Raw genomic sequence first — 13,656 nt, 5'->3', positions numbered from 1 at the left:
GAAACAGATGGAAAAGACCACACTGTGCAACACACTTAGAGACACTTTGTACCTTCCACAAGAACCCAAAGCATTCTATGCTGTAAAGGTGTGTGATGAAAAAACTAATTTCAAAATCAGCTTCTCAGAGTATGAGAATTTCCTGTTCAACCTTCAGTGACACATTAGTGAGAAATCTCCTTCTCCACTCTTGACTCACTCTGAGGCTCATGGGGCAACCTGCAAAGTTCACAGTCACTGCTGCCCTAGATTTCTGCCACAGACTCACCTTTTGCTGCTTGGCTCCCACAGACCGCCTGTGACCACTACACCTCACTGCAGGAAGCCTGGTTTTCTGCCTTTACAGGGAGCTTATCACTGCTTCCTTCTCTCCACCTGCCCAGTCAGTTAAGGCAATACTGCAAATGCTACATGTGGAGCAACTGAGGCACCATTCAGATGCAGAGGAACAAACTGGAACATAGATGCCTTTAACCAGCTCAGATAAAGCCAAGTGCATGGAACACACAGGGGACTGTCTCAAAGTTCTGTCCTTTTGTTTATGGAGAGTTAGTCACCCTCTTGCGTTTCTGTTCCTTTATCAATATAATTGGACCTACAACTACAGACGACCTGATGATGAAGTGTGAATTTTATATGTTGCAATCTGTGTGCTGTGGCTCTTTGGATGAAGCCATATCAATTTATCAGAAAGGGCACAGATTCTTAAAAGGATTCTCTCACTGAGTGGTGAAGAACAATAGTGGAAGTTGAAACTAAAAATATTGATTTAAATAGGTAGTATTTATTGAGAGCTCTGCATGCCAGAGGGAGTATTAATTGCCTTATATGATTTTTTTTTTCATTTTAGATGAATGCACAGGTCTATTACTAACTTCTCAAGGGTCGCACAAGCTTTAAAGCCAGAATCAATTCTATATCTCACTTATTCGAGGGCTAGTTAATTGAATTGTTAAATTATATTGAGTTACTACAATTGTATTTTATGTGACTAAAATGACACTCAATTTGGCAACCTTAGACTCTTTGGGAAAATTTGAATCATCATTCTACTATGAATCATTTTTTCATGTTATGGTTTCACTTGTTAGATAATTTTTTTTAAATAAAATGGAATTAAAATGGTCTTTGAAATAGTTCGAATATTATTTGTTTTAGGCATGATTTTTTTTGACATAGCATTTTCAAGAATTTACAATATACTCTAACGTTTAGTCATTTCTCTGAACTCAATTATTCCAAATAAAATGAATTTTATAACATCGAACATATTTTAATGAATATATTAGCTATTAAAATAATATGCATGTTTTATAAGCATATATATGTATCAACCTTCCTAGGTTACCTATTTAGAGAAGTCAGATTTTCTCATTATTGGATTTTAATTTATTACTAAAGTTTAGCTGATTGCTGTGTGTGCATGCACAGATACAAATGTGACAGTGATAATTAAAGAGAAGGTCATGAATTTCAGAGAGGGAGGAGGGAATGAAACAGGTTGGAAGGGAAGAGGGGGTATAGAAATTATGTGAAATTCTCAAGATAATTTTAAAAAGTAACTTGAAATGAATTCAACATTCATTTCTGTTAGTGTTGGGATCTTTGGTGTAAGCATTACCTATTTCATGGTATTAGTCCTATGAAAACTAAATTTAATTTGTAAAACAATTCTTTGGTTTGTCAACATCTTTGTTTCCCATTAAGTTGTTGCCTTATTGAAAATATTTCGCCAAAAGTTGTTGTTGTTGTTGTTGTTGTTGTTGTTGTTGTTGTTGTTATTTTACCACAGCACTCATATTCATTGTCCAAGGGAAGAAAAATAGCTTAGGTTAAAATTTCCAACTGCAAAATGAGTGCCATTGTTCCAAACTCCGCCCACTTTGGCCTCATCAGATTGTGTACCTTTGCCTCAGCACATCACTAGCTGCAGACATGAGTAATGAACGAGTCACCTATGCAGAACTAAAGGTGGCAAAGAACTCAAGGAACCAGCACAGGAAACCAAGGGGTCCTCGCAGCTCCATTTCAGTCATCGAGCAGGAAATAATCTATGCGGACTTCAGCTTTCAAAATCCTTCTCAGGAGCAGCCCCGGATCTGCAGGAATTGCTGCTGCAAAGGTGAGCCACTGGGTGGACCCTGCACTGGGATGCCAGAGCCATGAAGAGGTGTGGGCAGAGGTAGAAATGGTCCTCTTTGGGAGGGCCGGAGCTCTCACTTGACCCTTGCTTTTGTAAATTGTGAGAGTAGGTTTCACTCTGTTGTAAAACTTTCTGGATCGCTCTGTTCACCAGAAGTAAAACAGTACTGCCTACGAACAGATCACTGCATGCAAGGAGCCTGGGATCAGAGTTTATCTGTTAGTCTCAATGTGTTTGTAGGTTTTTGTATTCATAAACCTTGTGAATAGCCATCTTTATAAACCCTTGCATTTCTCTCTGAAGGTTTTCCATCTCCTCCAGAAAAACTCATTGCTGGTACCCTGGGCCTCATCTGTTTTGTCTTAATTGTCGCTGTGGTTGTAATTACTACAGTTGCCAGACCATGTAAGCATGTTTTTTTTTAAAAGACTATAAAGGAACTTTCCACTTTAATTACTGGAAGTACCTTTCAAAACTTCATATGAAGGACAGTAGCTTTTAGTTTAAAGTATGTATTTGTATTAATAGTGGAATGGTTGTTATGATGTTGAGAATATGACTATCAGGGGAATTGTATAAATGTTTACTTTTGATTTTTCAATGATTCCCTAACATAAACACATAATTTAGAGGCTTGGATATTCTTTACTGAGATGTGAAAACTGTTTTGAAAGTGATTTTGTCATAGGTTACACTGTAAAAGATATTGAAATTTGGGCTTTCATTGTAGTAATTTTCTCCAAAGTTTTTCACATGGTTGGGGGGGGGGTTAAATTGTACTCCACAGTATCCTAATTCAAAATGGTACAACAGCCTCAGATTAAGAAACTAAAATGTTACAATTATTTTGGATGTTAATTTCATACGAATATTTTAACTCTTCAGGTATTGAAACAAAGGAACAGATCAATTCCTCAATGACTAGAACCCACAGAGGTACATTTTGCTTGTCAAAGTTCTGATATTTGTTCTGATATTTGTACATTGTATATTTTGCATCTTTTCATGCAAAGATATTAGGTTTTTAGGAAGAAAACAACCTAGAAATATGAATGCTACATGTTCATAAATAAACATTAAGAACAAACTCTAATAAAACAGAAATGAATTTCAATTTCTAGAATAAAGCTTATTATCCATGGCTTTGAAAAAAATCTTTAGGGTAAATAGTTATTTTTTTGCTTTAGACAGACACATAAACACAGGGCCAAAGAGCAACTCTTTTCTTTGCTTGTGTGCTTGAGTGAATATTTTGTTTTATATTTACTAGCTTCTCGGCTGTATTGGTATATATTCTACATGAATGTTCAAACCTATAAATACATATTAATTTCATTATTAAATTCATGTTGCCTCTAGATATAAACTATACTCCATCTTCAGCACAGCCTTGTGATCGTTGTCCAAAGGAGTGGATATCATATTTCCACAACTGTTATTACATTGGTATGGAGAGGAAATCTTGGAATGACAGTTTGGTGTCCTGCATTTCCAAAAACTGTAATCTGCTTCACATAGACAGTGAAGAGGAGCAGGTAAGTGCTGACATGTGTCAATCATTGCTTACCCTTTCTTCCTGTCAACATTTGTACAACCAGCTCATATTCTTATACATGTTTCATATTTAACATTATATAATATTTCATTGTTTTATTTTACAATGTTTTATTTATATTTGTGTGCTGGTAATAAATATCTATTTGTAAGTGGTTTATTTTACTTCATTTTATGAAAGACATTCTTATACATTTATTCTGAAATTAATTTTACAATTTGAATTTACCATGTAAAAATCAATACATATACCATAGTTAATATTGATCAGAAAGTGACTAGATAGAGTCAGATTACTCTGCGGACATTTCAATTTCTTCCATGTCTCTTCCTCTGCATTCTATCATCATGTCTTCCTGCCCAAAACCATTTTTCTCACTTTTGCTATAATTAGCTGCATATACTTTTGAGTTTTATAAGACAGGGTTCAGAAAGATATATGCACTATTGCATAGACATCGAATACCTCAGCAGTTCTCAAAATGTAGATTATAAGCCTTTCTGGAGTAGAATGACCTCTTTGCAGAGGCCACCTAAAAACATAAAAAAAAAATCAGATATTTACATTATGATTTATACCAATAGAAAATTGCAGTTATAAAGTATAAAAATTAATTTTGTGATTGGAGGGTCACTTCACCATGAGGAACTGTATTAAAGCATTATGAAGGTTGAGAACAACGGCTATAACTCTTTCATGGTTTTAGAGCAAATCACTGATAAACTTTACTGCATTGATCTGTAGTTTGCTAATTTTCACTGCTGTGCTATATAAGCAAAACATTCTAAGACTCACTCCACCTGATGACTCTGGATGGCAACAGTGTGTTCACACCCTCAAGGACAGATGCATCTTACATGGCTTTTGTACTCATGGAATCCCCTGCTCCAGCTCCCACCCTGATGTCCTTTAGCAGGTGGGAGAAGCACTTCATGTGACCAATCACCCAATTGGGTGTTTTCAGCCTTGCTCAATGCTCCTGGCAGATCTCTCTTACACTAGAATGAGAGAGGTCTCACAGCACCCAGTTACTGTTCTTGGATCCTGGGAAAGAGCATGGAAGGTTGTTTCCTTCCATTGGATGAGGGACTCAGGATGTCTTGCAGTTCTGCAATGCCTCAGCTTCAGGAGAAAAGCCCTTTCAGCTTTTTGTTTCAGGCCTTCAAAACTCCTTAGTTTTGTCTTTTATTATTCAAGTTTTCCCTTGTAAGTATCACAGCTGCCAAGAGAAACATTAATGCTACCTCATCCTTGTTGGTAATGCACCACTACAGTAATAGACAGCAGCAGGGATCAACTAGATAAGATAATGTAATACCCAGAAAGCAATCTTTATCTACCATATCAATCACTTCTTCAATAGCAAACCATGAACTTCCTTCTAAAACTGAAATTTGAGAAATAGCAGAAAAGGTGATTTGAGCACAATATCCAAGAAAATTCCATTCTTTCTGTCTGGAAATTTGTTTGTGTGTTGTTAGCATGATTATCTATTAAGTTACATAAATCAATCACCAAATTCCTAAATAATATAAGAATAATACAACTTCCAACTATAAACACTTAAAAGTTAATTCTAGAACAAAATTACACACATATGTGAATGTTTTGGCAATGTAACAAATGTTCTCACTTGAATATGTTGATTTTTATTAAATAATAACCATATTATGACAGAATACACTAACACATTTTAAAAATAGTCAAAACCTTCATACTAATTAAAATTCCCTTGGTTCTCTGGTAGGCTTTTCTGCAGTCCCTTTCACTGATCTCATGGACTGGAGTCTTTAGGAAGAGCAGAGGTCAGCCCTGGGTCTGGAAAAATGACTCAACTTTCAGACCAAAGTAAGTTTTCATTAATGATACATACGCAAGAAAAATACACAAATAAAGCCTTAGAAGAATGTTGTCAATACATAAAGCTGAATTATAGTCAGACAGAATGATGCAGACCTGCTCATGTGACTCTGAAGAATGGGCTATTTGGCTTTCATAACAGTTACCTCTTACCACATTATTAGTTAGGATGCTATTGCCGACTTTCATGACTTTCATAAGACTCTTCTTTTTGCAATGATTTTAGGAGTCACTCCTTTGGTAGATTAGTCTAATATATACAGACATATACAATTGAGTTTTGTATTTACACTATTGTAGGATCACAGAGATTCCCCATGATGAATGTAACTGTGCCATGACATCAGCTTCTGGTCTCTCAGCAGACAGCTGTACAACTTTGCATCCATATCTTTGTAAGTGTAAATTCACCAACTGAAACACCTGCATTTGAAGTCTGCCAGGTAATGTTATGTTTCATAACTTGAAAATAGAGTTGTGACTCTGTATACCTAAAAGTAGATTTTATTATTTGTTCTAATGACACGTTTCTTTCAAAAACAATCATTGGAGTAAGCACACAAAAAGTAGTAAATATTACTTTGTATCTGAGTCTTTTTGCTCCAGATACTTATTATAATGTTAATTTTTAACATATATCCCAGGAGGCTTTGTGCAGAAGCTCTGTTACGTTTCAAACTTATGATTCAATGCACTTTCATAGGACTTTGTAGAATTGCCAATTGTATATTGCAAATTTAACTTGTGTAGTACATTTAGGTCACCCACTTTTAGTCTACACTTTTCTATATACATATGTACATAAACATATACAGATATGTTTTGTATAGATATGTGTGTATACATGCAAATGTGTTCTAATACTTTTTATCCACTAGATATGCTGAAAAGTTTTATTAATATAGTTTCAATATCTAAGGTCTGTAGAACTTATAACATTTTTTAAAATATAGACATAAAATATTTACACATTCTTAATACTTTTTCAGGAACTTTGTTCAGTTGCATGGGTCTATGGTTTCTTCTGGTTTTGATTTGGTTTTTTAGACTCTCTTTTACACATCCTTTACTTATATCTTTGTGTGTGTGTGTGTGTGTGTACACATGCTTTCATGGAGCCTGTACAAAGGTCAGAGGATAAAATAAAGAAGGTGGCTCGCTCCTTCTACCACGTGGGATTCAAGGATCAAACTGAGGTTAGCATGTTTGATGGCAAACACTGTTCTCTGCTGAACCATCCCCCAACCCTTTGTTTTTGTTTGTTTGTTTGGTTGGTTGGTTCTGATTTGTTTTGTTTGAGCTGAGCTCTCTCTATGTAGCACAGACTGACATCAAACTGTCAGCAGCCAGTTTGTCTCTTGGAACATTGGCTTACAGGCCTTTGTTGCCTTTTTTCTTTCCTTTCAATGAAAGGGAATTTGGTCCTTATTGAACTTTTCTGTTGGAATCTTTTTCTTGATTATAATTTTGTACAGTTTATTGCTTCCTGCTTTTGGCTTCATTTGTTGTGAACTTCAACTTATTTAGCCTTCCCGATAGTTTTCTTTTGATACATGTTCATATTTCTTTTTCTTTTTTCTTTTTTTATTAATTAATTAATTTTTTTACACTTCATATTTTATCTCTCCCCCACGATACACCCTCTGATTGGTCCACATCCCATACCTCCTCTCCACCCACCTTCTCCACTTGTATGTCCCCACCGCCATCCCACCTGACCCCTAAACTCCCTGGAGCCTCCAGTCTCCTGAGGGTTAGGTGTATCATCTCCAAATGAACACAGACCTGGTAGTCCTATACTGTATGTGTGTTGGGGGCCTCATATCAGCTGGTGCATGCTGCCTGTTTGGTGGTCCAATGTTTTACAGATCTTGGAGGTCCAGATTAGTTGAGATTGTTGGTCCTATAGGATGGCCCTTCTCCTCAGCTTCTTTCAGCCTTTCCTATTTCAACAACAGGGGTCAGATGCTTCTGTCCATTGGTTGGGTGCAAATATCTGCATCTGATTCTCTCAGCTGCTTGTTGGGTCTTTCAGAGGGCAGTCATGATAGAACCCTTAATGTGAGTGCTCCACAGCCTCAGTAACAGTGTCAGGCCTTGGGTCCTCCCCGTGAGATGGATCACACTTTGGGCCTGTCAGTGGACCTTCTTTTCCTCAGGCTCCTTTCCATTTCCATCCCTGTAATTCTTTCAAACAGGAACAATTATGGGTCAAAGTTGTGACTATAGGATGGCATATTAAAAATATCTCTTTTTCTGTGATAATGCTTTTGAAGAAATCAATTATTAATGAGGGAAACTTTGCTACATTTTCCTTATAATTTTTAAGTGTGAGGATACTTAATGACAATATATTTGTCTTATTATTACTTAGAAATATGCTACAAATTTTGAAACTACCTGCTTCAAAATGTTGGCCATTTATTGATTTTTTTTGATAAACCAAAAGGAATTTTTAATGATGTTTACATGTAACTGTGAATATGGCTACTAAGACTGAAGAACTTATTTTGCAACTTATTTTACATTTCATTTTCCTTTTAATTAAGTTTAAGTTTGAATAGCTACAATTTTAACATCTTACGTAAGCACGGCCATGGCTATTGTGTGGATAGCTCAGCTTTAAATATTTTCTAATCATATGCTGAGAAATATTTGCATATTTCTGTAAATTTCCCATGTGGATCTAAGAACCTGAGCCTTCTGTGCTCACAGAAGTATGTGAGTGGGAGCCAGAGTTAACTCTCCAGCTTAAGTGTTTTCATAACCTCACAGATTCATCTGCTGGCAGAGGTGTGGTGAGATATTTATAGGTCCCATTTGGGATTAAACTCTTGTCCTCCAATTCTACATTATATTATTTATTTCTTTACTTTTAGGTATATAAGAGCTAATGAAATATTACTAGTGGTTTGAATGACAATCTTGTCATTATTCAACATTCTTCTTTATCTCCAATACTGATTTCTGTCATCATATGATAGTACACTATTGGTTCATTTTCATTTTGTTAATTTCTTCTTTCCTTATACCTATATTGAGAGGTTTATATTCATATGCAAATAAAACAAGACCATATTATTTAAGTTGAATATTATTTAGCCTATATTTAATGTATAATTAGATTATTATAATATATTATTTCTAAGTTGCTTGCATATTAATTAATTCTAATCTTCACTTAATTTTGAACACTTCTATCCCATAAAATCTACTTTTTCTTCTTCCTTAACCTCTCACAATATTTTCATTGATCATATCCCATTACATAAATTTGTTATTTTAACTTCAATTTGTTAATTTAACTTTAAGTATTCATGGCTCGCATTTTAGACTATAATTCTTTACTCCTTAAAATTCAATAAATCAGTAATTTTACTCTTTTTCAAACAAACAAAAGTTCCATCAATCTTTAACTTTTACTCACTATTCATTCAAGTTTATATTCTGAAATGCTATGATGTAATTCCTGGATACTAATAAATTTTCAGTTTGATAACTGACATCAATATTGCACTCATTCAATATCTATTTAAGAAAATTTGAATAATTCCTTCTGTTCTTCCTTTTGAATAGAAGTCTCTAATTATGACTAATTTGGAAAAATCAAACTATCCTTTTCAAAAGTTAGTTTTATATATATTTTATAAAGTACAAGTTCTAACTATTCCTGTTATATTAAATCCCTTTACTTTGTTTTTAAATTTTTGTTGTCTTAACGAAGATTTCATAGAGTTACATACCCAAAGAGTGAAAACCCACAATGCTATATATAATAAAAATGTGTTCTGTATAACAGATTAAGGATTATGTAATTTAAAATTGTAAGTCAATGTCTATACTGGGGATAAATATAGTTACATCAAATAAAAAAAATAAACGATATTGAATAGACCATGGTTTACCTTATTTGCAAAATAAATCTTGAAGTGCACTAATATGTTTGTTTAACAAAATAAATTTAGTTGTGATAAGTTTAACATACATAGAGTACATATATGGAACACTTAAAATAAGATTTAATTTATAAAAATAAAATATAATGAATAGACATATAGGTGGACTTATTTTATAAGGCATGTAAGTCCACACACTCACAGATAAGCAGTAGGAGAATTAGGAATTAAACACACAGTGTTGTCTCTTCAAAGAGCGAGATGTATAACCTATTATTTACCTAGAAAGCTGGGAATGGAGGTGGTTAATAGGTTGTTGACTTTTGCACTGTATGACTGAAGCCATATGATATCCTCCTCCAGATCTGCAACTTCCACTTATTTTCTTAGATAATCTACAGAATCTGTTTTTAATGGAAAATGTCACTTGTACTTTACAAAGAGTTTCTATGTAGTTATGTCTTAATTTTTGTTGTGTACATGGTGTTAATTTTCATTGGGAAACTTTTTTATCTCAAATTGCATTGTGTTTAAATATGCGTGAAATAACCAATCGTGGTCAGACTCTTGAAGTTTGAATCAACCCCAGCTACTGAGTCATACTGAGCCAAATTTCCATTGTTTCCCTCTGATCATTACCCTCCTGGATGTGGTAGTTGCAGTGAAACCTGCAATTCATGATTCAGTTAATGACAGTGACATTCTGAGAAATGCATCATGACACAGACCCATGTGATGAGTTAAACTGTAATAGGAGAACTCTAGTAGCTGCAGTGTCTTCAGCTACATAATATTGTGGGACCACCGTTTCACATGATTCATCGTTGACGAGAATATTTTCATCACATTAGTTTGTTTGTGTCGCTGGAAATTCTCCCACTTGCTAGGGAAGTGCTGTGTACCACTAAGGTGCATCCTTAGCCACAGAATGTCTTTAAAAAGCCCATGACTATATAAGTCATACTGATGGTTCTAGGGATCCAAATTCCATTTCTGTAGACTTTAGGAAATAAAAACTTAAGTTAGTTTGAGCTCAGTCTTCCAGAGGTTTCATGGCCATGACTATCCCTGAAGTGATGGGTAACAGACTCCCCTTTGCTTGACATTGATACTGTCTATTTTGTGGGTGAGTCATATAACATTTTCAAACACAAAACACTTTTATTTTTCTTTAAATGTAAAGACATCTCAGAACTATTGAGCCATTCAAAATAAAGGATAACATTTCCTTTTAAAGACTAATAGTAATTGATAAATAAAAGCATTACAGTGAAATGACTATACAAGTGATAAAAATACTATTCATGCACCCCCATAGCATCCAGTCTTTAACAATTATCACACATCAAAATTGTCATAATAACCTAAATCATTATGTATAAAGTATAAAATAAATATACATATTCTAGTCTTTCAGCTCAATTATATTATAGACATTCTAAAAGACATTCATGAGAAGTCTTGCTTCATATTATTGATATTTTTATTTATGAGTATTTTTATACTGAAAATTGCATGACAGACAAGGAATTTACGCTAGACTACTCGTTTGCATTTTTGTTTTAGGGACAAATGTTACACAGTTTTATTCCTGGAACCAGCATGGATTGCTATAGACCTGGCTGTCATTGAGTTTGAGACACTACACCCTCAGCTTCCCAAGTGACTTGGATTACCACCCTAAGCCACCATGTCATGTGTTTTGGTTACTTTTTCGTTGCAAACGTGACACAACCTGGGAAGGAGTATCAATTGCGAAACTGCCTCCGTCAGAACAGCCTTGTGGTCACTGTTGTGGCAGGCTGTCCTGTGAAATGACTGAGGTGGGATGGCCCTTCCCTTTGTCGGTGGCACCATTCCTAGCCACATAGCCCTGAGCTATAAAAGAAGGCTTGAAGTGGAATCATTGATCAGTGTTCCTTCCTGCTTTCTGCTTCTGTCCCTGGTTTCCCTCAGTCACGAAAGTGACCTGGAAGTATATGTTGAAATAAATCCTTTCCTTTCTGAGTTTCTTTTGGTCAAAGTATTCTTATCATAGCGACAAAAAAGCCAATCATAATGCCAGGCTTTCATGTCTTCATTTAATTTTGCCAATCTATTGTGTTTTATGGTCCCAATTATGAATTTATGTTGAACACAGAAACCTATTGAAACATTCTTACTTTTACAGTTACACACAGTTCAGAAGTTTGAGGATATTTGAATAAGATTTTTGGATCCAGCTGCAACATAAAGAATGCTCATCCCACATCTCACCCAGTTGGATGGTCCTACGTTTGCCAACCTATATAAGCTTATGGAAGACTCACTACATTAATCTCTTAAAAACATTTAACTAAAGAATAATTTCTGACATCTCCTGCTGCACCCCACACAAGTGACTATACAAAAAGTAGCCTGTCTTGAATTATACCCTCAGAGTGGTCCCAGCATCTTGAAGGAAATGAAAAGAATTGCCATGACTCAGAAAGACTCAGAAAATATGTATTCCCCTTTCCTTGTAACTGTCTGAGGATGTGCACTCAAAAGTTGAAGTTAAAAACCAGTTCATTATAATTCATTTCACATGTAATAGTCCAACCTCCAAAATGGGTATGGTAAATATATATACATATATGCATGCATGCATATATGCATATATATATATATATATATATATACATATATATAACTTCATATATGTATTAATATACACATATATACGAATATATTATTGCTGTGTTGCTAAAATCTCCAGGTCTTTACAAAGCACACATTTATTGAAAATACAAAAGTCCATTCTAAAAAGAAAATTAGAATTGTGGATACGGTATCTTGTCCAAGTTTATCCATCCTATTCTGTATGCATGTTAACCCCACCTGCCATGAGCAGCTGTCCTGGCCCCCAGTTTTTCTCACTGCTTCCTTTTCTCCCTGCAGATCTCTGGCCCTCTTTCAGATGAATTTGTGACTAGAATCCAAAGGATCATCAGTTTTCTCTAACTGTCCTGTTTGATGGTAACAAACACAGCTATTGTTATCTATGGGGAATTTTTCATTCAGAAGGCTGGAAGTCTCTGTACATACTTCTCTGAACAAAATCATCAGAGGACACATTTAATATATTCCTATTTATGTAATTTTGTAAAAAAAAAATCTTACCAACATTTATTCTGAATGTGTCAAAAGTACAATAACAGAAATATTGCAAAGTGATTTTCAGTCTATGTGTTGTGATTTTGTAACTCAATGTCATGCTTCTGGAAGTCTTTCTTAAGATGCTAATTAGTATTTATAAGTGGTTATGTTAATTATTGTGAAGTTTGGTCAGTTTTAGTTGTGAGCTTAGCCTTTAACAGCTGAGTCATTACTCCAGCCCAAATTTTGGTCAGTTTTGAACTTTTTTCAACATAAAATAATTTTATTATATACTTTTATATCTTGATATAAAATAAATTTCAAACTAAAATTAAAATTTGTATTTTCAGAAATATTAATTGTTTAAGATCTCCTTTATTTTTCTAGCTATTATAATTAAGGAGCAGATTATTACATCCTACTAAACCCCAGAAAAATACACAATAATTTTCAAAGTACAGTGTTTGCACAGGTTTAACTTTGTCTTGATCTCAGCCTATGCAAAAATGATCATGACTTTCAAAGGAAATGAATAAAAGAATTAGTCAATGAATCTTCACAAATATTTTTGTAAAAACATGTATTCTTGTACAATATTAAAGGAATATACTTAAAGTCAAACTGTCCCTTGGTATCAATCACCTCAAATTTTGCTACTGTTATTATAGACAAGATTTAAATACTTGTTGTGTTTCAAAAGAATGACTTCTGTGAAGTGACTAGAACATATGTAGGGTGAGATTTTGCTTGTTTTCTTCATATGCAGATAGATTTGGGAATGAGTGCCTGACTTTTTCTATGTATATATGTATTAATGTGTGGGCTGTTTTATTTGTAACAACCTACAAGAATTCATGTCTATAATTTGTATATACCTGATTATACCTATGCAAAGATACAAAGTCATTATTAAATATCAATGCTGTTTCTGAGACAAATTTTCTAATCTTTATCATATCATTGTCATTGCAGTAGAAAAGGAGTGGTTAACAATTTGCAATAGCTTTCACCATGTTTGTGTTGAAAGAAAATTTGAATTGAGATTTGGTTTCCTATCCCAATAAGAACTCTGCTTTATGTGTTTG

At 34.3% G+C, this 13,656-nt stretch overlaps 1 protein-coding gene across 3 annotated transcripts; it reads left to right on the top strand.

The window, feature by feature from the left end:
- Nucleotides 1–1,878: 1,878 nt before the first annotated feature.
- LOC110316292 (NKG2-A/NKG2-B type II integral membrane protein-like) lies at nucleotides 1,879–13,509 on the top strand. 3 transcript variants are annotated; one of them, XM_021190485.1, is made up of 7 exons: nucleotides 1,879–2,122; nucleotides 2,447–2,548; nucleotides 3,029–3,079; nucleotides 3,503–3,678; nucleotides 5,446–5,546; nucleotides 5,859–6,001; nucleotides 12,374–13,509. In XM_021190485.1, exons 1-6 carry the CDS (start codon nucleotides 1,936–1,938, stop codon nucleotides 5,974–5,976), a joined length of 735 nt encoding a protein of 244 aa, XP_021046144.1. In that variant the 5' UTR covers nucleotides 1,879–1,935; the 3' UTR covers nucleotides 5,977–6,001; nucleotides 12,374–13,509. The 3 variants fall into 3 exon arrangements, with proteins under 3 accessions (XP_021046144.1, XP_021046146.1, XP_021046145.1); XM_021190487.1 differs by lacking the exon at nucleotides 2,447–2,548; XM_021190486.1 differs by lacking the exon at nucleotides 3,029–3,079.
- Nucleotides 13,510–13,656: the final 147 nt, after the last annotated feature.

The sequence above is a fragment of the Mus pahari genome, chromosome 2 (genome assembly GCF_900095145.1).
Source record: "Mus pahari chromosome 2, PAHARI_EIJ_v1.1, whole genome shotgun sequence".
NCBI classification, from domain to species: domain Eukaryota; kingdom Metazoa; phylum Chordata; class Mammalia; order Rodentia; family Muridae; genus Mus; species Mus pahari.
Note: the sequence above shows the minus strand (reverse complement) of the source record. Positions and strands in the feature narration are given on the sequence as shown.

Excerpts from the sequence above, each read along its gene's own strand:
- LOC110316292 (XM_021190485.1), top strand. The coding sequence starts at position 1,936 with ATGAGTAATGAACGAGTCACCTATGCAGAACTAAAGGTGGCAAAGAAC. Across the intron at positions 2,549-3,028 it reads TACTACAGTTGCCAGACCAT|GTATTGAAACAAAGGAACAG; the intron begins GTAAGCATGTTT and ends TTAACTCTTCAG. Across the intron at positions 5,547-5,858 it reads GACTCAACTTTCAGACCAAA|GATCACAGAGATTCCCCATG; the intron begins GTAAGTTTTCAT and ends ACACTATTGTAG.